This window comes from Larimichthys crocea, chromosome I, assembly GCF_000972845.2.
Source record: "Larimichthys crocea isolate SSNF chromosome I, L_crocea_2.0, whole genome shotgun sequence".
Lineage (NCBI taxonomy): Eukaryota > Metazoa > Chordata > Actinopteri > Sciaenidae > Larimichthys > Larimichthys crocea.
The window spans coordinates 16,405,590-16,432,428 of record NC_040011.1 but is presented as its reverse complement, the minus strand read 5'-3'; the positions used below and the strand labels follow the sequence as shown (position 1 = coordinate 16,432,428).

The 26,839-nt window shown below is 40.9% G+C and overlaps 1 protein-coding gene across 4 annotated transcripts in view; it reads right to left on the bottom strand.

Annotated features, from left to right (window-relative positions):
- Window positions 1-26,839, bottom strand: part of cntn4 (contactin 4) — a 161,663-nt gene that overhangs the window by 25,817 nt on the left and 109,007 nt on the right. For 3 of the 4 annotated variants that reach the window (XM_019267281.2, XM_019267282.2, XM_027277526.1), the window contains exons 10-12: window positions 24,513-24,639; window positions 23,638-23,788; window positions 2,120-2,247 (exon numbers count right to left, since the gene is read on the bottom strand). In XM_019267281.2, the coding sequence (XP_019122826.1) occupies window positions 2,120-2,247; window positions 23,638-23,788; window positions 24,513-24,639 (406 nt within the window). The remainder of the gene's footprint in view (window positions 1-2,119; window positions 2,248-23,637; window positions 23,789-24,512; window positions 24,640-26,839) is intronic. The other variant, XM_019267283.2, reaches the window with a different exon arrangement.

Below are 26,839 nucleotides of genomic sequence, written 5' to 3'. Positions count from 1 at the left end.
CATCTCAGAATATGCCGATGCAGGGAAATTGAGAGCATGCAATGGCAACTGACTGATTTATTTAAACCAACATGATGTGAATATTCCAATAATCAGTTAAAATATACATGCAAACCTATAGCAAACCTTTAGAAATACGAGCCATGAACTTTTCTCCTTAAGCCCAATATACTGGAGATCAATAATTCTATAAATCCACACCAAGCCAGCCAACAAAGGTCAAGGCAGAACAAATAACAATAACACAAATGAACTGAGCAACCTCTGTAAAAAAGGGGGGTCACGGTGAGGCTATAGTTCACTGAATGTGTCAGAAAATCCCCCAGAAACTGGACAAGGTGAGAACACTATTCCCCTTGGACAGAAAAAACAGCAGTGTGCACAGAATAAAGCCACTCAATGCACTGCAATTTATACCCAGCTCACATTCATTTTAAATGAAGGCAAGGCTAGGTGCATTTCACACACACAAAAGCAATTCAAAAGGCTTTACATAATACATTTAAAACATAAAAAAAGAAAGGAAAACAGCATAAAAACATTAAAACGCAATATGGAAACCTAAAATGAATTAAAACGTTCAGAACGGAGGTATAAATACAGGAAAAGAGGGTGGGATGGTTCATGATGAGTATTAAAGGTTCAGTCAAAGGTAAAACATCAGTGGTTTGAACCTAGATTTAACAGTAGTTAAAGTTGGTACACGTTTGATGCATCTCTGTGGTTGTGCACTGACTAGATGCTGCTTCTCCATGTTCAGTTTGCACTCTGGGAACAGCAGCCAGATCAAAAGGAGTAGGTTCATATGGTAAAAGACAGTTAGGGGTGTCTTGGTACCGTGGTGGGGCCAAAATCCAGATTGAAATGTAGCAAAGTAATTACAGTTGTTCTATAATCACAGATGTAACCAGCTTACTTGTTTTTTCTGAGAGGTTTGATGGCTGCAGATTTCAAGGCTTCAGGAAGGGAGCCTGTGGTTAAGAGTTCTGTAGTTAACAGCATGAAATCTTGCCATTTTTAACATATTCCTAACGTGATTATAGGTGAAAGTTAGTTTTGCATGCCAATTGAACTTTTAGTGGCTGGTTTAATACCTTTAAGTTTGTTACTGAAGACGTAGGCGTTGCATCTCTTATTAGAAATAAGTTTAGATGTAATTGGTGTGTAGGCATGGTCAAACTATCAATGTTACTAAAAAGTGCATTATTGGCATTGTTGCTGATGATGTTTAAAAAGAAAGAATCACAGAGACTATTTCAGTTCTAAATTGTTCATTTGAGTTGAGCCTCTCTAAAAATATCAAGGTGAATTTAACCCTCTAACCCCCTCATGTTTTCATCATAGCTCTTTCTGGATCATTATTGATTCTGCATTTCTCCATGGTGCTTTATGTTTGATTTAACCGAAGCAGCTACAATTACATTCTTAATTTTGCAACTGAAATGGTCTTAAAGATCTTTCCCAGAAAGATCTTTAAGACCATTTGCTTCCATGAACTGCTTTTTAACAGCTTTTGATCTTGTGTCGACTTAAGTGCACGCAACAGATAAATCATATAAAACGCGAAAAGTGATCTGATAATCAGAACAAGTGTTTGAGTCAACCCAAAAGCTAAAAAGTTCTTTCTGTCTGTTCTGAAACATAATAAGTCACAGCACCGGAGCAGAAATGCAACCCCCAGCCCAGATGATCTAACAACACGAGGTCTTTTTCACACTGCATGTCCTCTGACAGTACTGAGGCACCGAGGCAGTGAGCTGAATGTTTTCAACACCTCTGCAAACAGACATAGCGACCGAGGTGTGTCTGTCTCTCTAGTGATGACAGCACAGGAAAAAAAAAAAAAAGCCAGCTTCTCATGACTTATTATACGACGGATAGAGCGAGATGGTGGGAGGCTTCACAAATCAACAAATCAGCGTCTCTGTCATGTTTTATTTATACATATATACTTGTGGTTAGCTTTTCAAGGAGCCGAATGAAATATCAAACAAGTCGACGTGTCGTCAGTGAGAAAACATCATTTGAGAAAGGTGTCCGGTACTTTATTGGTCAGTGTCCCTGCTGACAGAACCACAACAGAGACAGTGATGAAATGTAACGAGGGGATAGGAAATACCTTTAACTGTGATGCTTCCTGTGCTGCTCGCCACGCCGAACTGGTTTCTTGCCACACAAGTGTAGAGACCGGCATCAGATTTGGTTGCATTCCATATACGAAGGTTACCGTTGCCCAGAATGTTGATCCTGTAGTAAAAAAAAAAAAAAATTCAATTTTTAATACTGCTGTAGCATTTGCGTGCCCTATAAGTGACAAATGCTGCTCTGTATATATTGTAAAATTTGAACTGCATGGCACAGGGTTGACATAGCAGCAAAGATAAGTGACTAACCGGTAGCAGAGAACATTTCTCAATGTCTCTAATTAAGTTCTGCTTCTTGCAAATGACAACAATGAGAAATAGGATTGTATTTGCAGAGGTGATTAATTCAACACATGACTTCAAGATATCTAGGACAAGGGTGGCTCCGTGGCCTTTATACAATGGCCACGAGTGCTTCAAAAAAGGTCAAAAGGCCTTAACAAAACTTGACATTTTCTAAATAACAAGCAAAAAATGGAAATTGTGCCCTTGAAAGCGCAGTACTGTGGGAAATCAAGGGTGGACTAAGTCATCGAAGCACACTGAATTTTAATTATCTGGAATGCAGTGCTGAATCTGCAAACTGTAAATATGAAATGGCGTCAGCTTGATTGTTAGAGGGGTAAAATGATGTGTGGCCGCTAAAGTGCTCCGTTCACCTGTGAACAGAGTCAAAGGAGTCAGAGCAACCGTTAGAAAATTCAAGCAAACTGAGGAATTAATGACAGGGGTGCGAGTGATTTTCTTTAATGGTGGTATTTTTTTTTTATACATCTGTGCATGATTCCATACTCCATGCACTATTTTTTCACTTCTTGACTACTGCAACCTTCTTTTCTCCTGCCTCAGCCAAGAAGTGCTGTCCCAAATGTGCCAAATGCTGCGGAGCCAGGGCACTTACCAAAACAAAGCAGAGCCCACTTCACACCTACCCTCACATCCCTTCACTGACTCCCCATTAAGGACAGGAAAGAATACAAGACAATGCTTATTATATACAAGGTCCTCCGAATTTCTGAACTTTTGCATCCTTATTCCACCTCTAAGCCTCTCAAATCATCTTATCTGTAGCCTGTCCCCTCCACAGATCCAAGGGCAATTGTGCTTTTGCCTTAGGAGCAGCTAAGACTAAAAACAACTTTACCAACTTTCCTTCCCTGGAATTTATTTTTCACAATTTTTCTAATTATTGCACATTGCTCTGTTTATGCTACTTTTATTTCTGTAATTATATCCTGTGCAGCACTTTGTAACATGGTTTTAAAAGCTGCTGTAGAGATAAAATTTGACTTACTTACATGTGCAGGGACATGCACACTTAAAGCTGAACCGCTTGATATCTTCAGATTAACGATGGGTGAAATGACTGTGTGATGTGAAAGAGGCCGCTCGAAGTGATAAACCCTCAGAGATTATCACCCAACTCTGCAGTCTCTCTCAGCTTTGCAGAGCGTTTTAGCTCCTTTTATCTCGTTGTTTTGGGTTTGCAGTCCAAAATTGTGTTGCTTTGCTTAGAGTTCACGCTCAAAGCTCTCGTCAGCCTTGTTTCCAACCACAGTGGGCAGCTGCTTCGGAAGAGAACGCTCTGATAAATCCACTGACTGTCAGACAAGCTTATCAACCAGCTGGTGAACATTTGTGTTTCTGTATCTTACCTGCTGTTTTCTGAGACTGCTGGTGACTTTTTTGTCTCAGAATTGAAATATTTTTACAGGTTTTTAGAGAAACAGTGTCAAATTTCCCAAATCATATTAAGTGGGAGTAACAGCAGTACTAAGATTTAACCCCCTTCATTTGACAAATTGCACATTTTTATGACACTTTATATTCACTGCTCTTTCTGCAAAGCACTAATTGCTCCACCAGATGTGGAGCAACATTATCTTTCATTTGGAGTCGTGTTTTAGGCCACCTGGTGAATGTAAATCAAACATTCACTCTCATTTTACCTCTGGTTTGGTCTTAAGAAACATATCTGGGTCTCTAGCGAGTCAAATCTACCGCATTCACTAACTGGTCGCAAACTTCTGTCTGTCTGCTGTTCGATGTTGAGCAGGTAACGTACGGTAAAGAGCTTTCTCACTGAAAACCGCTGCCTGTGGGCTGAAAACGGCACTATGTGAGCAACGGTAGCGAGCCTAAAAAGTGAAGTTTCTGGGCTGAAAGCAAAGACATTGTACCAAGGTGTCATGAGATCGACCTTTTTATATAAAACTATTGATGATAGCTACTTCAAAGTAGCTGAAAAGCCTTTTTCATAACTTCACTACAAAGAAAAATAGTAAGATTTACACCCTTTCAGATGACCCATTGGTAACTATTCCTTTTACCATCATTACTGACTGCTTTTAATGAACTACCATTTCAAAAGGACCAAAATTCAAAGCGGCACAGCCTTTATGTATGAGCACATCAGCTCTCCAGACTGATGTCACGCCCTCAAATCAGGTTAACCTTATTCTCTACAGCTTTTGGCTGACTCAAAATCAAGCATTTGACAGTCAAAGATAACTGATGAACTGAGGAGAAGAGAGTTTAATACCAGTGACACATGACACAGGGCACAGTTCATCAGCTTTCACTGTTGTTACGCGAGCGGGGCTCTTTTCTTGTTTGCACCAGCGATGCGTTTAACTGGGTGTACTTGTGAAATGTGGTTGATGCAGGGTGACACAGTGTTATATTCTACCCTCCTGACTCTCTTGTGTCTACATTAGGTCTTTTTCAAGCAGCACAAGTGATAAGAAAGTGCAGAGATGGTTAGTGTAAGAGAATCTACTTCTAAAAACCACACGCTACTGCTGAGTGGAGGCTTCTTTCATGGTTTTATATCAGGCTGAGAGAAAAGTGCTGAATGCAAAGTGGCCAACAATGGCAATCAGTTACATGAGGGGCATATCGCTGTGTGGGATGGCCCACAGTTAATGACATCAAAGCCAGAGGCCGATAAATTTGAAGAAAATGGTCCATTAAATGGCACCACAGTCCTACAACTGACCATAACCCTGAGCAGAGTAAGCACAATTAAAAACAACTGCGATACGTTAATTACATTGCGCTCTGTGTGTGCAGCAAACTTTGTCTGATGACTCATGTTTTCTAAAGTGTGAACTAAGTGAATTCTACCACATGTGCATTTATTATCAATGAACTAGCGGTCGTTTTTTTATTTTTTATTTTTGCAATCAGTACGAGTGCAAACAAAGAGGAAAACATTATTTGAACTAGAACAAGCTCTGACCCAGTTCAGGTTAACCGGCACAAAGCCTCAACATAACTAAGTACCTGCATTTGTGCATCGGGCTCTGCTGTATATCCACAATCCCCTTATCCCCAGGGACAAAATAGCTATCACCAGACTTGTGCACCATGCATCTTGTAAGAGGAGGCGAAGTGGTGCCACATGCGAGCACAATGGTTCTTCTAGAGAGTTAAATCCTCAGCAGTAACACTAGTCTTAGCCATTCACCGCATCGTCTACTTTTTTTCCTTTTTTTTTGAAGACCGGGGAGGCACTTTCCTTTTCACTTATGTTACACAAAGAGGAGCAGACCGGCTGTCTGCACAAGTGTTCGTCATTTCGAGCTGAAACTAATGGAAGACGAGGCAGATGAGGTCAAATACAGTAGAAGTCATCCTGAGGCAGAGCAGCGGTGAATTAGAGATGGAGGCTTACTATTAACACGTTTCAGTTTTGCTCCTACTTTCCCCTCTTCCCTCTGCCCAGACAACATGTCTGCACGGTATGCCCATTACGCGAGGAGACATTTCCCACCTCCATCCCGAGAGGAGCCGGCGGAGGGCCAGGTATCAATAATTCACGTGCAAGATGAACACAAGTGCCACTCCTTTCATCCCTGCCTCACACAGGTTTAATGGACACAAGCAATAATTCTCCTTAAAGGAGGCGATTATTTTGAACAAGGCGAGATGGCCAAATGCACTCGTGTAATCCTAAAAAAAAAAAAAAGAAGAAAAAAAAAAACACACAGGTGTGTATTTTGAGTGAGATCAAGCCTCCGAGGACAGGGGCTGTGCAACGTTGATCCTCCCTGCCTCTGTGACAAGATGAAAGAGACAAATAACATCAGTCACAGAGCAGCTATCACGGGCACTGTGAAGTGGAAATCGCAGGAAAGAGCCCGGTCCAAAGTAAAAACCTGTTTTTGTTATTTCCTTACATTCTCTTTGAGACGCTGTTAACAGATGCAGACGTTGCCTTTTTGTGAGCATCCTCACAATCAAAAAGGTACTTGAAAGCCGCGTTTTGATGTTTCATTCAGACATATTTTGTCTTTGATGTGTTTGATAAATTCTACATTGTGAGCGGAAACTGTCACGATATAAATAATGAGTCCCAAAAAACATAAAATAAAAAAAAAAAAGGCAGGAAAATTGTGCGTCGAGAGCAGCGGAGCTTTGAACTCAATGCGAGGGCCTGGAATGTGGAACGGGTTTCTAATGGTGACAGCAGGAGCAGGAAGCTCGCGTTTAAATAGTAAAAATCACGCGAGCTCGCTTTCTACATAAACACACTAACTCGCTAGTGCCGTCGAAGAGTGGGAGCGCACTCATAAAAATTCAACACGCAAGCGATATGCCTAATCACAGCTTAGATTCTGATTTGAGAGTTTCAAACCAGGACCGTTCATGAATACTTAGTGACTCTGAGATGCCATGGCTGTTTGGTAGCATGACTGCAGGGCGGAGGCCTGTATCCGTCTCTACTTAATTAACAGGGCAAATAAAACCGGCTTGTGAAAATAGGGGTTAAGATTCTATCAGTGGAATTACTCAGCCGTGAGACCACAGGAAGAGAGATCGTCACAAGCTTACGGTGATTTCACCATATAATTAGTCTCAGCCCTGGCCTTCCATACACAGAGGCTACTGCTCAGTGCACACGCACACAGCTTGCTCAATCTGCACTGCAGTGGCCATTTACTTCCAAATACCAGTCAACTCAATGGAAAAAAAGCACGTGTGAAAAAAGTCCTGCAGGGTATGTGTTTGATATTGTGTTTGCCGGCCACGCTGAGCTCACAGATAAAGGTGAGGTGTTACTATTTCCGAACTGCATTGACCATCATCGACCTACCTGCAGGTGATGTTTCTAATCATAATTGTATCAAAACGTCAGTGTCGCTAACAGCGCTGCGGGCGAGAGGCTGGAATGTTGGCAAGTGTGCGGAGAAAGAGGTGAGGTCACCATATCCTCTGAGCCGGGGACAAGGGGGGTGGGACCTAACTTCAGGTGTTGATCTATGCTCTTGACTGCTTTAAAAACCCTGAAGTGTACTGGGTGGAGGAGGGAGGGTTGTCTGAGATAAATTGAAAGGCTGTCTCTCCTTAGGTTCCCCACAGTGCGCTGTGCTGGAGAGAAACGGCCTTGTCAGCGGCATAAATCAAGCCCAGCTGTGCAGCGCAGACCCAGGACGCTAAAACCTGCCGAGCACGATGCAACGGTGGTACAGCTTCTCAGATGTCGGCTTTATGCGGCATCATGACTACGTGCGTTCTCTTTTCATGTGAAGTTGTCAACATCAAGGTTAATGGTCAGTTAAAGACTACAAAGCAGGTACACTCCTGATTTATATATATATATATATATTTTTTTTTTTGTGGTTGTCCTTTCAGTCAACAAAGCTATTGGCTGGCGCCGCTCAAACAGGGACACCTGGGCATTTAATTTTGACAATTCTTCGATATAGGTGTAATTGGTATTGATTTTTGCTGTACTCAGACCTGTGCCAATGACTCTCGCCTTGTCACATGGATCATGAGCTGCAGCAAATGATCAGAGCATTACCACATGGCTCTATGAGAGGTGACGATTAACACATAGGTGATTTAAAGTGTAAATCAGTACCTAATTAAAATTAAACACCAAGACAGTGTCTATCAAACTAAACCGCTTACAAGCACAAAAAACTGTTGCAATAATTTCACTGTTTTAAACACAACTTTGTGTCAGTTGGCCTGTCCACTACATTGGTCCAGATTTTGCATCAATTCCCATGAAATTTGACACAGATATTTATGTGCATATGATGAATTATAATTCACAGCGGTTCCCCCAAGGCAACCACTGCATTGTGGCTGTGAAGTGAAGCTAATGCAAAGGTTCTAAAAAAATTGCAGTCCCTTGAATGGCCACTTGAGGCTGGCTGCAGAATGAGTCAGTTTCTGTTAGCCCTCATGTTAAAATGTCTGACTTCACAGCAGAATCACCTGTTCAAATGATATTAAGGCTTAAAGTTATGCATTATGGAATAATTGTACAGGTGGGTGCTGTGACAGGTGGCTTGTTTGAGCACCCAGGCGTCATTCAGCCACATCAAAATAGAATGACATTCTCTTTAGCCGTGGTTGTGCCTTTCGTTTAGTGCTAATCAACAAACTAAACTATCATCAGGATCAGAAATACTTTGATATTGTTAATATCATGGTAAATCGCTAAGCACAGCCCCGCAGAGCTGTTAGCTTGGCTGTAGACTTAGCATATAGCAGACTGAGCAAAACCTGCATTGTCTCGCTGTAAACCTGTCTCTCGCTGTGTACTTACATGCATTCACATCTCTTTAAAACAGTGAAGAAAATAGCTACTGAATACTTAAACAAAGCTGACCCCAAAAATATGAAAAGTATGTCATGACACTGTTTAATTTTAAATTTAGCCTTGACCTGATAACCATCATTGTTTATTTCCCACAGCTATGTAGACAGGACGCTGCAGGCAACGAACATAAGAGGTCTAAAAGTGGAACTAAGCAGTATTATTAAACTGTTATGAGATGCTCCATGACCAGAAAATAGTCTTATTGCAGACTGAGCAACCAATGTGTCAAATCTTAAATGCAATGGATGCTTTGTGGCTTCATTTTCAAAATATCTATAATGCTACACGAGAGCTGTGTACTTCTCTGAGCAACATGACAGTTGTTGGTAGGATTGACAAAAAGCTACAAGTTGTGTTTTAAATATGCCAGTGAGTCAGTGCTTAGCTTGATCACATTAAAAATGCCTGGCAGCCAAAAGAGGGGCACAAATCACTCCCTTAGTGATAGAAGTTATTAGCCAGCTCAGTTGCAGTTTACCCTACCAGTCTTTGAGCTGTGTGAAAGCACTGTGACCATCAATCGGGTCGAAAATACCCTCCTGACAGGGATCTTTTGGAGGCGTCAATCAAACCTCGACAGCAATATAACCAGTGCCTCTGCGACCACTGCTGCAGGGAGGTCTTGCTTTAAAGACTGAGTAAATGATTAAGAATGACTGACACTAAATAAGTCTTGACAAAGGCAAGCTCTGCAACTGAAAGCAGTTTCCTTGGTGGCTACATTAACAGTGAAGTAAGTTGAAGGCATAGTACTAACAGTACTAGGTACTATAATAATACTAACAGTACTAGGTACAGTCTGTTAGAGCATTTGAATATTGGATGTTCCACTAGTCGCCAGATTTATTTTCTATATAACAATAAAACTTAAACCCCAATTTTCATAATGCTGAGATAAATGGAAATAAATGCACAACACATTTTGCCAAATCTGATATCACTTCAATAATAAAGGGAAAAAGTGCTCAGGATCACATAATGTCCCCAGGCATGCAAATATTGTTAACTTGTTATCAATGCCTATAATGAAAAAATAACAATAACTGTCTCCCTTTCACTCACACAGACACTATCCACTGTCTAAGGACCTTGGTGCAAATGAACCCTCTCAGAATAAATGTTGTGTAAGGGTGTGTTTTATATATATATATATATATATATATATATATAGGAAGGTGTCTTGATGAAGCAGGTTGAGTGAGAACATCTTAATTCCCGCCTGTGGAAGATGATGTGATTGTGTTGGTAATTGCATTGCAAGGAGAGGGAGATTATGTGTGTACTTCCAAAGGATTCCCTTAATCACAAATTGCTCTCCTGGTTTATTCCCCTTCCAGAGATATTCATCTCTTATTGTGTGCTGAGGTATCCCTTCAGGAATAAAGAGCACACACATGTTCCACAGGAAATTGTCAGAGGAACCAAGATGGATTACTCATGCTGTGCTGGCGGATTCTCACTTTGAAAAATGATATCAGCCACAGTCTTCCAGATAAAAATAATCCCGGCGAGCAGTACATGAGATGCAGGCGGGTAAAGAGGGTTCTGACCTAATCTCAGCAAAAATCTCAGAATTCACTTTATCTCGGATGTATTTGAGTTTAGTCAGTCAGCAGCGGTCGCGGAAGCATGTTTTAAAATCCGCCCCTCTTTCTCCAGAATGAAAAAACTGCTATAAAAGCAAATTCACAGCTGGACTGATCAATGTCTGAAAATATATGGGACTATCTGATCTGAAGTCTTAATGGATTTTAAGGATATAGCCTGTGAGTGATGCAGCGGGATGACCATCATGCTGGAAGGTAAATTGATCGACTAATCATTTTGATGGTCTCTAAATACAACAAAATCAATTAATGCCTGTAATCATGACAGACAGGCAATGGCAGATGTGCAGTCCATCCATATGGGAAGTGTCCTTCAACATGCATCACCCTGAGCAGAAGCCAATGAAGAATCAGTGGTATGTTTTCTTATTAAGTTTAAAACTCTGGTTTAGTTATAATAATCACTAAGCTCTGTGTCTGTCCTTCCTCCTTTTTTTTCACCCTCATACTGTGCATGTGTAGACAGAATGTTGGCGTAGTCATACATTATATAGTCATCCATTCTCTGTGGTTTGTAAAACCTCGATGGGCAGAGTTAAAGATCCATCATTCTCTGGCTAAGTTTAGAACACTGCTGACAGCTCGACTGCTTTGTCGCTACTTTTTTAGACCCAGCTGTTTATGTAAAAAATATAACACAGGATGACCAATACACATAAACCTTTGTAGACCATTTGTGTTACTGTAATATACTTTAAGAGCAAATCTAGCCTAGCATGGGCAGACTACATTTCATACATTGTTTTGCTACAAGAATAAAATTGGTTAATTTCTGTTAGCTATTGCTTGATTAAAAACAAGGTCACAAACAGGTCAGAGGCAAAAAGTCCCTAGCCTGTTGATGATCCATGTGGAAGACGTGTTCAGCTGTTCAACTTATATTGCAGTGGGTTGGGTTATGGTTACCGTTAGTTATTGTTGGGCCCCTTTTTTAAGGAAACCTGTAACCCCACAAAATAATGTAACATTAAATGCTCATTGGCCTTGAATGTGATAAATTAGGTTAACTAAGCTTATTAGTTTGACATTGGGGCAGTTTAACATAATGTTTAATCTATTCCTTACACGACAAACAAAAAGACATCAGCCAAACTGAAGTATGGCTCTTACTACAGCCCGATGTTTATTAGCGTCAGCGGTGCCTAAAGAAGATATTCTTAATTTATGCCCCTGTTTTACTGTTATGTAGTTCTACTCTTGCATACTTAGCTAACACAATAATGGGTCACTGAACTTCTGCTGCTTGACTTCAAGGAGTAAGGATTATGAAATATGAATGTCACAGCTACATATGAAATCTACAATAACCACAGAAGAGGTGCAAATTTTGACCTAAATACTGACTATAGGGTGAGATGACTGCATAATTATGCAAGAGTGTAGTATTTCTTATATTCCATTTACTCATCCTCATCCGCCTTGGAAACTTTTTTTTAGCTTGAACAATGCTACTGAATGGTGCACATAAGACATGATTTAGAAGTGGGTACACCAAATGGCTGAAGAATACGTTTCTCAGAGGAGTTTTGGCAAATATAATTGAGCCTGATAATGTAACAGGATCAGTGTTTAGATATGACTCATTACATAAGATAACTCTAAACCAACCTAAAAAACTCAAGACTCTCTACAAAAAAATAAACATGATTCTGCAAATGTATATGATCCAAAAACTAAATCTGGTGATCAGGGTTTCCTAGAAAACGTGTCTAACATAGGAAAATGCCTATAATCCACCCTTGCCAAGAACATGGTGAGTGATGTGAAGATCATGGGCTACTTCTACTATCTGATCCAAATTTATCTGATGATCACAGCATGTCAGACACAGCCTTGAGCCACAAATATATTAAACTAGTGATTCATATTCATCTACAGTGAAGTGACTTTGGCAGCCAGTGGGCAAGGGTTGGACATACAACCTAAAAAAAACAAGGCAGGAGAAAAGCAAGTATGGAGTTTTGCTACTTTTTGTTAATAGAGTTGAATAAAGCCATAATTAGTCCTCTGGGTGGGCTTAATTGCAGTGGCTGCCATTTATGTTTAAATTCATACTTGCCTAGAGCTTTTCAGGTAAGCTAACCTGCTGACCTTCAAACGTCGTGATCGACGGTCATGAATGAACATGGCATTAATTAAATGCTTATAATTGTAATAAATTATTACCTTGATTACTAATCATCCTAGCTTTTCCTTTTCCTTCCATAGAAATGGACTCTCTGGAGTGCACACCATCCAATGAGAATATTTCCGCCTCCTGAGCAGCTACGACTCTGAGACATGTTCGGATAAATAAAACATTTAATCAGCTATGCGGATGTGTGCATGTGCTAGCAGGCACCTCTGAACAGTTTCGGGTATTTTCTGCAGCTGCCAGGATCAGCGAGGCACTAATCCTCGGTTTGTTCCCATTGTCAGGCGATGGGGGAACGCACTTCTTCATGTGGTTACAGCCAGGGTGGAGAGGTGTAGGCAAAGACAAAATAAAAAGCACCAGTCAGCTGTCCACAGCAGCCTTGTCAGGTAGTAAACCTTTCCTCGAGGCAAAGTAATGAAATAAGTCTTTCAGGACACATAAGCTTTCAGTATTCAGGCCTGGCATGCTGCTAACCTCCACTGAGAGTCAGATCTCCACTTCACAAGCAGATGTTCAATTAGAGGCAAATGAGGAAATTAGAGATCTGATGAGAAAAAATATGAAGTGACATTTAAACATGATAAACAATGTTTTTAATAAGTTTAACAGCATGCAGGATAGGACTGAGAAGACTGAAATAGCAGTGCTGGGCCGTCCGTTCACACAGATCATTTAATCACCACCTTTATTAATACACCTGTTTCCATACAGAGCTTATTAATTCCAAGTCCTCATAATATCAAGCCCTGAGACACTTGATGAGACTCTTATTAAAATCTCCTTGAAACAGAACAAAGGCATCACGGAAAGATAAGAAGATATGCGATTAGTAAATTAATGCAAAGTTCGCTGCTCTGCCTCTTCCACAGTGTTGGTGTTCTCCTGACGCTGATTCTTTCTGGAGTGCGTCTGGCACAGCAGATGGGCCTATAAATGGAGATCACTCTGCGAGACATCTCTTCATTTACGTGACAACCATGCTTATTTGCTCTGCCAATGTAGGAGGGATATATAACATGCGGGAGGGACAGTGTACCAGTGGGTCATGACTACAGATGGAATCTGGCCATTTCAGCCAAAGCAAGTGTTGCACTCTCTACAGACTAATGGACTAATCAACATCCAGGCCACATACGAATACCCTCCTGTGTCTTTTCACTTTAACTCAGTGTGCCACTCAAAAACTTGTCGCGTTCAGCTCACACCTACAAAACAGACAGCACTTAAAGCTGTAAACACACCTAGTCGATGATTTCCAGACTGCTCCAGGCACGAAATGAGTCAGAGAACATCCTGCAATAGTAATTTCTCATGCTCACTGATTCATGCTCCGCACTCGCTCTTCAATGTGTGCGTGTCAATAGTTTGGCAAAAGTAAAAAGAAGAATTAAAGAGGACTCCGAGTGTACATCTGAGCTCAATTTGTGGCAAGTGATGAAAAAAGAAATTCGTGAGAAAGCAGGTTCTGACATTCGGGCCAATTTCCCAAATTTTCCCACTTGATTTCTCAGAGTAAAATGTGAGGACTTTGAAAGAACTGGACCATTAGTGTGTCAAGCTGCTCAGATGGAGCCACTTTGGGATCTGATAGTGTTCGTTAAGTGTAATTTGGATGCAATAAACATGTAATTAGTCTGCAATGAGATATAAAGTTCAAGGAATGATGGCTGTTTTATTTCATCTTTAATACTTGAAAAGGACTGAACAGTAAAACAAGCCTGGAGTCAACTATTTTTTTTACAGATTTTAAACTACCAGGAACATTTGCCAAATGGTCTTGGCAGTGTTTCATATGAAATGTGGCAATAGAATGCATCATTGATGTTTATACGCACCAAAGGAAATCACACCTGGTATATCCAAAAGATGTAGCGCTGAGTCAAACATAATGTGACCCATAATCAAATTTTATGTTTCATAGCAGGAGATAGGATTTAGAATCATTTTATCAGCATAATCCTGATCTTTAAAGGTCCAGTGTGCCTGATTAAGGGGGCTCTATTTACAGAATACGGTAGAAATTAAATATCATATTCATAACTGTTTTCTTTCGTGTATAATCCTCTAAAATTAAGAAAGAGCTTTTTATATTCACGCTGCAGGGCCAGGTTGACCTGCCATGTTTGTACAGTAGCCCAGAATGGACAAACTAAACACTTCCTCTAAGTACTGTAGAGCCTGTTATTGTTTGCGCATTTCTTGGGCGCATTTCTCCTTGGAAGAAGACGGTGTGGTGAGGGGGCTGAAATCAGCAACTACACCACTAGATGTCACTAAATTCTACACACTGGACTTTTAAAGTCAGACTAAATTTTCCGTTTGTGCTTCACTTAATGTTGTGGTTCAACTCACAACTCAAAGCTAGTTAGCGTAGCTTGCTTACTTCCAGTTTCCAAGTGAAATAAAGCTCCAAATGTAGAATGCTGTACAGGAAAAGACATCTAACGTAAGTCGCTAATGGTGCACAACCAACGCTACATGGGATGTTGTATGAATATTTAGATGCTACAGAAGGACTTTATGTTTTCAAACTTATCTTCCATACATTGTACATGCCTTTCACACATCACATCATAACCACAGCCACCATTCTTTGTCTCTTTGTCAGACCAAAGAAGAAAGTGTTAATTAACACCCAGCCAAATTTGAATAATTAAAAATATCGACATGTTTATGAAATTGTCAAAATCTCAGTATTCTCAGCTCCAGGACTGTGAGGGTGTCTCCACTGAATGCACTGAAGCCACGCATACTCATGGAAGCAGTCAAGCGGCAATTGAAGCAACTGAAACGTGTCAGATGAGTTCAGAAAATGACGTGACCAACTTTGAAACACTCTGAGTGAGATGAATTCATCTCTGTCTCTCTGCTAGGGGTGCAGGGGTATGCTCAGGGTGGCCTCTGCGTGTCATCGAGCCACCCTTTGAGGACCGCCCAAAAAATGGACTTTCTTTTCACATGTTTTCAACAACTATTTTCCAACATATTTAATGTATTCAGAAACAAATCTCAGAATTGCCTTTATGTGGACTTTAAGGATCCAAACCATCCAGATAACGGCCTTTTCACCCTGCAACAAGCAGGAGGAAGGTTCTGGAAAGACCAGGCCGGCACTGAAAGGCTCAAGAACCCTCAAGGCCCACTCACACCGGAGGCGTTACGGCCGCGTTACCGGAGCAGATAGCCACCAGTCTAGTCAATGAGAGCACTCACACAGGGCGCATCCCAGAAGCGTCTCTCCGCGCCACGGCACAAGCATTCGCACCAGGTGATCAAAGATCGATCAAAGGGTCTCAACATGAACGATGAGAGACCAATTGTTGAAGTGGAACAACACATAATCATTTATGACACAACAGATGCTTTTTATAATCTCCTCCACATCGGAGAAGCAAAGTCAACTGTTTGTTGTTGTTTTCTTTATACACAGTTTATCGCGGGGTCTCTTGTACGTCCCGGATTCTCATGTGATCCCGCGATCTCGCGTGAATACGGCTGGCTCACTCCGCTGCTGTTACGCGGCTGACACGCGCTCAGTGTGAGTTGACGCCGCGCTGCGCTCAGACTGCTAGGATCCTAAATGAGGACACTGCCTCAGATAGCACCTTCTTCTAATATTTTTTTGTTTGTTTTATAAGTACAATATATTCACTGTATTAAATCATAAAATATATAAATACATAAATATACTATATCATCAGGTCTTAAGGAAACATGCTAAGTGTTGCGAAATTTCTTATTTTTAAATTTACTACCTGGCCTGTCTCTTTGTTTTTGTTTTGGTCTTTGGATTTCTGATCAATTAGTTCTGTGTTCAATATCGGTTGCCAGGTATGAAACAATTGTTGGAATCTACCAGACCTGAGAGACAGAAACAAGTGTAGAGCTTAGGTATGCAAAAAACAAAAAAAAAACAACAAAAAAAAAACAAGCAACGTTACAGCAGAGTTTCATAGTTTATAGTGCACAAACGCCGTCTTGATAGTGATCAGTTTGAGTGGTGTTTGACAACTATCAGTCACCGGAGGAGACGGGGGATTGGGGGATCAGCGGTTTGTGGAAGGTGCTGACGGTGTGTTTAGTTCAGCTGCCCCACACAGCAGCAGTGGTTCAGAGATAACCTAAAACAAAATTAATGCAGAAATCGCGTAATGGAAATGCTACTGCCAGCAAGTCTAATGCAACACTGACGATTGTTTTACACAATAAAAACAAACAGTCTGTGTCTGAGGCCGGCGCTGGAGACCTGAAAGTAATAAAGTAATTACAGTAACGCTTGGTGACTAATGCACAGTAACAGGATTTTACATCGTGTACTAACATAATCACAGTAGGGTTTCTCATCATTTTCATGTGTGTTTTCTAATGTCTAGTGCATGTAACGTTAGCCTGCTCTCGTTTCCTAAGCGGAATCCAGAGGAAAATACACCCTTAACGGGACACGGGACGTCTCTTTTATGCAACAGCAGCTTGTTGCTATGACAGGGAATATATGTAGTCACACTTAAGAGAGACACCTGCCTAGGTGTGACCACCTGCCGGATGTGCTGTGCTGCCTCAGTGGCAGCTGCAGACACCAGCAACACCGACAACTGCCTCAGACACCGGCAGCTTCCGTGGCAGGTCAGTGGGGGAGTGCCACTACTAGCTGCTGCTGCCACGATTTGAGCCAGCCCTTTCTCTGTGTTTATGTGTGCTGGATGTAACCGCTATGAAACAATCTCCCTCACTCTGATTTACCGTGTATGTATCTTGAGCAGTGCTCTCTCTGTCTCTCATTACAAACCAAACTAAACTTCTTTGTGTCACTATTTTACAGCATAAATTGCGAGTCAGACTCCAATTTAGAAGCTGATTCATGAAATAAACAAAGCCAGAACACAACAGGTAGAGCAGGGGTCGGCAATTAGCGGCCCGCGGGCCAAAACTGGCCCGCCATCAATTATATCTGGCCCGCTAGATGACGTTGATTTATTTTAATATATATATATATATATATATATAATATATATTATATATATATATATATATAATTAAATATATCTTTTTAAACCTCATGTTTCCTGTCAAAATACAACAATTCCACAGATTTCACAACATTTATTGAAAAGTAGCTGATAAGTAACGTGACAGCAGCCAGAACATCCTCGCAACCTCTTGACGCACAGGTCGGAACACTAATTGGCACGTGCGTGCGCTGTAACCTGTGGAAAATAAAAGTGTCCTGTGTCCCTCTTGTAACGGACAACGTGAACAAATGTGTTTCATTAAATGAAAAAAACAAAAGTAAGTTTTACAATTATTATACATGTTTTAAGGCCGTAAAACCCCTAACCACACACTTTTATACACCTTTTTACACGCATTTTGTACAGTACTCCTTTAATTAATCAGGACGTACATGTGCGGTTCTCACTCAGCCAATCAGGACGCAGAACCCCTGAGGTAGAGTATCACAGTTTAGATAGTTACGTTTACGGTCAACTGTAAGGGGAAGGCTGGCGAGTCGCTCCACTGTTTGGAATTCAATCTTACATATTGTACCTTTAACTACTTATTACTATTATTATTATTATTATTGTTTTTGTTGTTGTTATTATACTTCCATAGTGACTATTATAATTTATACATTCTATTATTATTTTACACTATTTTTAAGCTCATGGCAATACATTTCACCATTATTGTACCTGTCTGACTATATATGACATAGCTTTTTTTTTGGTATATTGAGTGATAATTATCCACATCGAAGTGAGTAGTAAGACAATGTAGCTGTATAAGATCTGTGAATTTCAGTATTTTTGAATGAACCCAAAGATATATTTTGAATGTCAGCACAAAGACTTTGTATTTATACTCGAATACAGCAAAGTTTGTGACAGCTTTACTGAGACAAGCAGTGATATGTGAATTTTAAAATGGCAGATATTTGGGAGACATGTTATTCAGTTTCTAGCTTCCCCTTCTTTCCAGTAGCATCCTTCCTTTATGTTTCCGTCTATGTGCCGTGGGACTGCAGATCTCTAGTTGTTTGAAACCACTAATCTGGGGAAGGAAAAGCTGATAAAACTTTGAAGAGATGTTACCTTGGCAACAAGCTTCCTGTATTCACCTTGTTCAAAGATGTCACTCAAATGTTACACTTCTAAGTGCACAATGACTGCTGCTAACGCTGGTGCACCATTTTACACAGTTCACATTTCAATAGGTGTGTATCCGTACCTAACAGAAGTTTCTGTCTTCAAATTATCGGAGAAATAGAGCATGCTTATAACATAAAAGTGCTCTCAGTTTTTTAAAATCTCCAGTTAAAGACAAGAAATTAACTGCTCATATATGTAGCAGTGATAAGGTACCAAATAAACCATTACAGTACCATCAGCCCCATTTCAGGCCCTATATAGCGACCACATGACCATTTCAGAGATCAGAGCATATTCTTCTTCACAGACTGGCAGCAGAGACACCTCAGTGTACTGCTCATATGCAGTTATTTTAGGCAATTTAGGAAAAAAGCTTTTAATTTTAAAGCTAAGAGATAACACAATTTGTGGAATCCTGGACTCCTAAATTGAGTTTCTGAATGTCACAAATGCTAATAACATTAGTTGGCTCTGTGCGGAGCTCAGAGAATGTTAATGACTTATTATTAAATCTGAAATCCTTTAATAAATGTCATTAAACTACCGCTCAGCAATTATTTTTCATTAGCTGGAGTATTTGGGATTTCAAATAAATAGATCAATACATATATTATATGTCATCTGTGTGTGCACTTATGGACACAACAGGAGCCCAAATGGCATTTCACCAGGTGTTTTTTTTTTCTTGGAGTTCCATCTCCCCTCAGCAATTATAATATAAATAAAGAACCACAATTTGCTTCCCCAGACGATCTAGGCAGCAGGGGTCATATTTTTCCCTCACTCTAAATACCTTTTCTAAGAGGTATGACGTGTGACTTAAAATATATATATTACATGGGGCAGCAAAAGAAAAGAAAATTTTAGCATGAAACATTTGCATCATATTGCCATATCTGAAACCTATTTTAGATGTGTGACCTTTTGGACTGTGCTTACTAAAAAGAATCGCCACGGATATCTCAGGCATGCTGAACTTCTGACTGTCAAGAAGCATGAAAGGAGAGAACAGCGTGTGCATGCTAAAGAGCAATATGTATGTATGTGTATGTGTATGTGTATATATATATATATATATATATATATATACATATATATAGATATATATTATCCATCATCTTTTGTAATGTGGAGCAGAACACGCAACAAGGTAACATATATCTGCTGTGCAGCTGCAGGAAACACGCTCCAGCATGAGAGCGTCTGAAAAACAAAAGTGAGGGGGATTTGTCCCAGCCACACCCAAAGCACTTTAATGCCTCGCTCCAGGGGTAAACACCTTCTTCAAAGGAACGAAAGATCCGGCACAAATATTTGCATGACTGCCAAAGCCGATGGAGATAAATACTCAAGGTCTTTAAAAGATGGTGTTCAATGCAGGAGGGCGCAACATCAGGACGTCAGCACATCCTGTGGCGGCTCATGTGAGGACAGTTGATTGAGTGTATCTGCTGCGAGCGGCCTAACAAACTTGATTCCTTCCTGCTAGCGACATATTGAAATGGCGTGTTTTTTAGGCGTGCTCTCCATGGCTGACACGGCCCACTTACACTGCTCATCAGCAAGACCTGCTCTGCTCTGCGCTCTCAGCTGCTTTGTTCCAGCTGATGTCATCTAAACCTGGTCCCTGCAGGGTTGTCTGGGGTAGATAAGACATCCCTCCCCACCGCCCTCCCCCTCCCCTCCACTGGTCTTCTGCAGAAAAAAAGGGGGGGCTGCTGCTATGAAGATGGATTACCCAGCTGGTGACACTAGTTCCCTTTCCGCCGGAGCCACGGTGGAGTGCTAACGCAATTAAGGCAATTAATCTTCAACAAAAGGGGTTCACAGCTACCTCTTATGAATTTGCACCTTTCTGCACAGGTGCATAACCAAACAGGCCTGCTCAGACATGCACACATACACAGACTCTACATGCATACAAACACAATTCTTTTATCTGGGCGTAATATATACAGAAAAAAAAAACATAAATAAAGTTAATAAGCAAGAAAAAATAATAAATAACACTGCTTATCACAGCGCTGATGTGTGAAACCAGGATGTTATTTGTTCCATCATTTGCAGTTCACTCATTTGCGTCAATGGCCTGCTATCACTACAGTGTTGCCATTTCCAAAACAAGCAGCAAGATTAAGACTGAATACTGTAGTCGACCTACAGGCAGGACATTATTGGGCAGCCGTTTAAAAGACAACTGCTCTAATGATTACAACAACAGATGCTGCGCGTTTTTTTATTGCATACAGCACAGGGGTATATATAAATATATATGTGTGTGTTTGTGTGTCGCACAAATGAAAGAAAAAGGGAGATAATAGGAAAGAGAGTAAGTAGGAGCTGTAATCAGCACATTTAAAAGGCGCTGGCATGTGTTTTCAAGCTCTGTAAACAGTTACTCCACTGCCTTTGCTGGCAATGCAGTCCATCATGGCAAAACATTTTCTTTTAATGTAATACAGCTGGGACTGATGAATTTTAATTTCAAATCTGCGCTTCTTTCGTCTTCATTTTTTCCGAGCAGCGGTGCAGGTGGTCTAAGCCAAATACCATTTATTTAGTACAAGCATTAAAACGTATTTCTGAACATCAGTCAGACTTTTTAAAACCACCAGAATAAAGAAAGCGTCAAAGAAATCCATCCGCTAATTGCCCATTATCGTCATTCTCTTTGCGCAACAAAGAGCTAAACTAAATGTCTGCAGTAAATCTGGACCAATAGAGAATTCTCTCATTTAAATGATTCAAGAGTAATTCATTAACTTCACTTTAATGATTCAAATCTTGAATCGTTCATTATTCACCAGCAGCATAAACAGCAGTTGGACATTCTTATAGTTATAGTTAAGAACAAGTGAGAACACTTTCTGAGGAAAACAAAAGCATCACAAAGCGTCTTTTCATTTTTCGCTTCAAGAGGATGCCAGTTCATGTCACACCAAAGACAAATGTGAAATCAATCTAAACTATGAATTTAAAACAACAGGATCACAATGGTCCAGGTGCTGAGAGGCTGAAATGTGTGATGGAAGTGGCACAGGGCGAGTGAAGGGCACCAACAGCGAAACCACTATGCAAATTCGCCGCCACTTTGTTTGACAAGCAACAACACCGCTTTGTATATATGCAAAGCCTGGCAAGACACTGTGCACACAGCCCTGCTGTCAGAGCGGAGTCATGCTAGAGTGGTGACACCCAATGGATGACCCCTGTCTGCAATGAGGCTACTAGGCCACACTTGATCCAGACATACACACACACACGCACGTGCGCGTGCATACACACATACAAAAATTATCACATGTAGCAGGCATCACATCTCAGGGGTCAGACATGGCAGGAGGCTAAGATCGCCCTCTGTTCCTCAGACTCTTGGACATGAGTCAGAAGTTGAATAATTTGATTTCTGGAGCCTTTATCATCCCTGCTGAGGTGAAAACTACTTGATTAGCACTTTGAATTTACTCAGCAGCCGGTCAGTTTGGCCACATCGAAAGATCTGGAGATAAACCCCTTTAACCATTATTCTGTTTGGGCTTCATGCTGCTTTTTTCTTTTAGCTGGTCTGTGAGTGTTCTCACTGCATCAAAAATCTCTCCATGGACATAGAGGGAAAAAAAAGCCATGGTGACTGGAGTCTTTTGGTGTACCTTGACTCAGTTTTTCTAAAAAATAAATAAATAAATGTGTGACTGAATAATAAATGGTCATAAAAGTCTTTGCATTAAAAATGGAATATTCTGCTGTTGGATGAGATATTTTTGCACTAGTAATTTTTTAATAGGGGACAGATGAGAGGTGACAAGAAAAGGAAGGTCCCCAGACAGACTTGAACATGGGGATGCTGCTGTTACATGGACAGCATCATAAATCTCTGGACCACCAAGGCACCCAACTATACGGGACAAGGCAATGACCCTTTGTGCACAACTGTTTTACAGCCGAGTAAGGTGGCTACCAAACAGGAAACTAACCTTGTAAGGCAGCTGGACTCCATCCTGGCGGGCTTCACGCTATGCACTTGTGCCTAAACCACAGTGTTTCAGACCAATTAGTGGTCTGTGAGGAACTTCTTGTGTTCAAATGTGTGGTTTTATGGTAGCTGTGTCTGACAATGTTTGTGACCATATTCAAACACGATCAAAGACAACAATGGTGACTGCTAAATAGGTTAGCACAGATGGTGCTAGCATCACTTATACAAGAAGCTAAAGATAGACCATGATTGGTCTGGTGATTGATAGTGCCTGCAGCTTCCAGTGATGACTCTGATGGTTCTGTGGTGCTGCTTTGGTGTATACTTGCTGTTTAACGACAATCAAACACTGAACCTGGATGGTTTTATCTTTTGTGAGGTAAACAGCAGAAATCAGCATTCACGTTGTAAAGAAATCATAACGTCATGTTCACGTATGGTATTTGTTTGGCCAGTACAACAACTTGCTGGATGCTGTTACAACATTTTTTTGCCAAAGCCCTTTTATTTTTATTTTATTTTTTATCACCACTACTGTGCTGCATATAAAGCAAGTGATATCAGTGATATTGCAGTGAACATAATATTTCACTGTGGAATAATAATGAATTATTACATTTCATTGATTATGTAGATGTTCACCTGTTTAAGATACCTGCTTAAAAATAAATGTACCTTCCTTTCAGAATGTAGGTTTCAATGCTTAGAAGTTCTCTTGGTGAAGGGAGGGCACTGAGAATGTGACTCTCGTCCAAGATTACAACCAGAACCACATTGGAGATGACTTTAACTGAATGTTACATATTCAAATGTGAACAAGATGTTACATCTGCAAAGCAGCGAGTGCTGTTTAGTAAAAGATCTGTCTGTATTAATACGCATGAATGCGGCCTCAAGGGATGCGTACCCGACTAAAAATAATGAAAGCACGAGAAGTGAGAAGCCCAGGCTGTCCTCACGGTGGGGTAAAAGCAGAACAAACAACAGAACTTGTAAATGTTGCATTACCTGTTACTTTCTCGGAGTGGTTCGCTGCCCTTCCGCCAAGAGACTGCACCCCAAGGAGACATCTTGGGCCTGCACTCGATGAGCGCGTCTCCTCCTACCTTCACCAGCGTCTGGCTCCTCAGTTGGTTGTGAGAGAAATCTGGGGCAACAGCTGAGACAAGAACAGCATGTTAAAGGCAGTGTCTGCAAACGCCTCACATCTCCTCTGCTCCAAATGATCTCTGATTATTTATCTGATATTACAGTTACGTCTGATTTTGTAAAATGGGTTTATAAATGCTCAAAGACATTAGGTTTTTTAAATTCTGAATAATTAGCAATCTGAAGGCTAAATATTAATGCCCACAATTAATGTTGCAGTTGATGTAACTTTATTATTATTCCTCGGTAAAGACAGAAATATCTTGCTCAATCCCACATAATAACATCCCCAGATTATTATATGTGCCATTTTAGACGGTGCGCAACTCTCCGAAACTGAGATTCTTTGTTCTTGAATCCTCGCCTTGAGTTTGACCGGTGCACTTGCCTGTGTTGAACCCGATTCCTATCAGCAACATGATCAAGATGAGACATGTTGGAGGATGAATAGTGAATGAGAGCTGCTGCCAGCCCAGAACGGAGAGTGACAAGTTTGACAGGGCAGATGGGCGAGGCTGGTGAACACAGCAGCTCTGGCATACATCACTGTCAGCCAGACGCATCCATCTTATAATTAATGCTTTTCAATTAGTGGCCAATAAGAGAGAGGGCGGAGGTCATCCGGTGGAATTGAGCAGAGGGGAAACTTGAGAACAAATATGGTCTCCATGCCAACGGATATACTGTATGCACGCATGCGTTGAGTTTACACACACACACACATAGTGTCTTACCTATAACTCGGAGCTCTGCATTGGAGTAGACCTCGCCGTGCTTATTCCCAGCCACACACTGATACATTCCGGTATCGGACAGGGTCAGGCGGCTGATTGACAACGCTCCGTTGGCAACCTGTACGCGCTCCAATGGACATAGAGACACATGCCTTTAATATGTCGTATTCCCACTGCTCATCTACATAAAAACAGCCAGCCAGTGGCCCAGTGAATTATGGTCTGGATGTGACAGACGTGGCAATAAATCTAGGTTTTCATCACTAATGGAGGGAAAGGCTTGGGTGGATGGAGGCAGGCTAGCAGAAAATGACCCTAATCAATCTGCATGTTTATGAGAGTGAAATAAAACCATGCCCTATTTATATCTCCGACTGCACCACAGGGCCTGTTTCCCCTTCAGCAGGAGGAGGGGATAAGAAGGGAAGGAATATCGTAACATCTGAGGTATAATGCATTGTGAAAATTGCTTTTCTGATAGGTTTGCCACATACATACTAAGTGCTGTTTACATGGTCAAGCTGCACCTCCTCTTCATCTGTTCGGACTACATCGTTTTCACATTCCTGCAGGAGAAACCCTTGCTCGTCACTGAGCCGTCAAATTAAGATCTACTTAAGGACGGCTGGGCCTGATGGGCTAAAAACTCAGTTGGATCAGTGCATCTGTTGGAAATTTAATCCTCGATATGCTTTATCTCTTTGAACTTGAGTTCTCACTCAACTCCTTGACTACAGTATTAAATCCTTGAGCAGTTTTCATACATCTCTATGCATCTGTGTCAGGTTCTGCCTCCTCGTGCCCTTCATCTCCTGTGTTTTCCTCAGGCTCGCCCATGATATCATTAGAGCCCATTTCCATAGGGGGTGTCTGAGCGGCCTGAACTCCAGTCGCGGGGGATTAAGGTACTGTCACATGAAAAGAGAGACTGTCCTTACTGAAAGATCACAAACTAATCCTGTGTTTGAGCAGGTCGTGCCTGAATTTCCATAACGCTTTGCGACTCTGGATGTGCAGGGGCGAATATCCCTGCTGGCAAGGGAGGCAAATGGTGGCGTATATCAGTCTGTGCATGGAAAGCACTCCCGTTTACGCCTGCTATTAATTAAGCATGACGTTCCTCTCAAATCAGCAGTTTTTCATGCAGGGACCTGGGGGGACCATCTGTACGCCTTATGCTGAAGGAAAATGATTGGCAATGTCATTTGCCTACAACGCTGGGCTGATTCATTTGATATAAAGTTGTGGAAACATGTAAAAGAATATATGGTGTGAAGGAACGCCTTTGATTGGAAGCCGCCGTGAGAATGATGCAAATTTACATATAAACAAGCTATAGTCATGTCATCAAAGCAATATTAATCCACTTGAATTTAAGGACAAGGTGGAAAATAATAATTTTCTTTTTCTCTTGTTCAAATGTAACAGAAACAAAAGGCAACAAATACAGTGACTTGAATCTTATTTTGGGCTGTTTGATCTCGTGAACAATAAAAGGAAAACCCCACTACATCAATTATTAGTGCTCACCAGAGTAGAAATGTGAAAGAAATCTTCTAATTCTATTCACAGATATTGGATTAATCTTAATGTACATGCCAAAGAAAGAAAGAACTACAAGTAGACATGAACTCAACAGTGGCTTTACAAGTGCAATAACAAAAGCTCTGAGCTCAGCCTGTTTGCTCCACTTGAGCTTGAAGGAACAGAGAAGGCGGCAATAAAAGAAAAGAAATATTTTTCTGTCCTAATAATAATCAGGATGTAGTGGGCTGCATTATCACCTATTCCTGAAATTCAAAGGCTTTGACTAGAAATAATAATCTCAGTTGAAGTGTGCACCATCTGTATGGTGGTCCAACACTCTTCTAAACGAACAGCCACTTAATCCTGCAGCCATTGTCAAAAAAAGCAGCAGAGTGTAGTCCAATAAGGACTTATACAGTATACTCCAATAAACCATCATGGTTTTGATATACAATGCATGGTTTTGCATCACCTTAAACACCAGGCTCATGATCTGTAAAGGCTGCACCTGAAGCAGTCACACAGGTAGAACACAGCAAGCGGCATGCGTTAACTGTATGTCCAAGAAAGAGGCCGTTACTTGTGGACCCAGTTTGAGAGGTCCTATTATTAGAGCGAAACACTAGAAATAGTATGAGGTCCTTAAATATTTTAAATGACTGACATTGAATAATTGAATGCACATATACTCAGTTATGACCTCTTAGAAATCTACCATACGGTGCAGTGAGTTTCCCCAACATGACCCGTAACTTATGTTTTATCATGTTTACATATTGATCGCTCTATTTCTGTTGCTC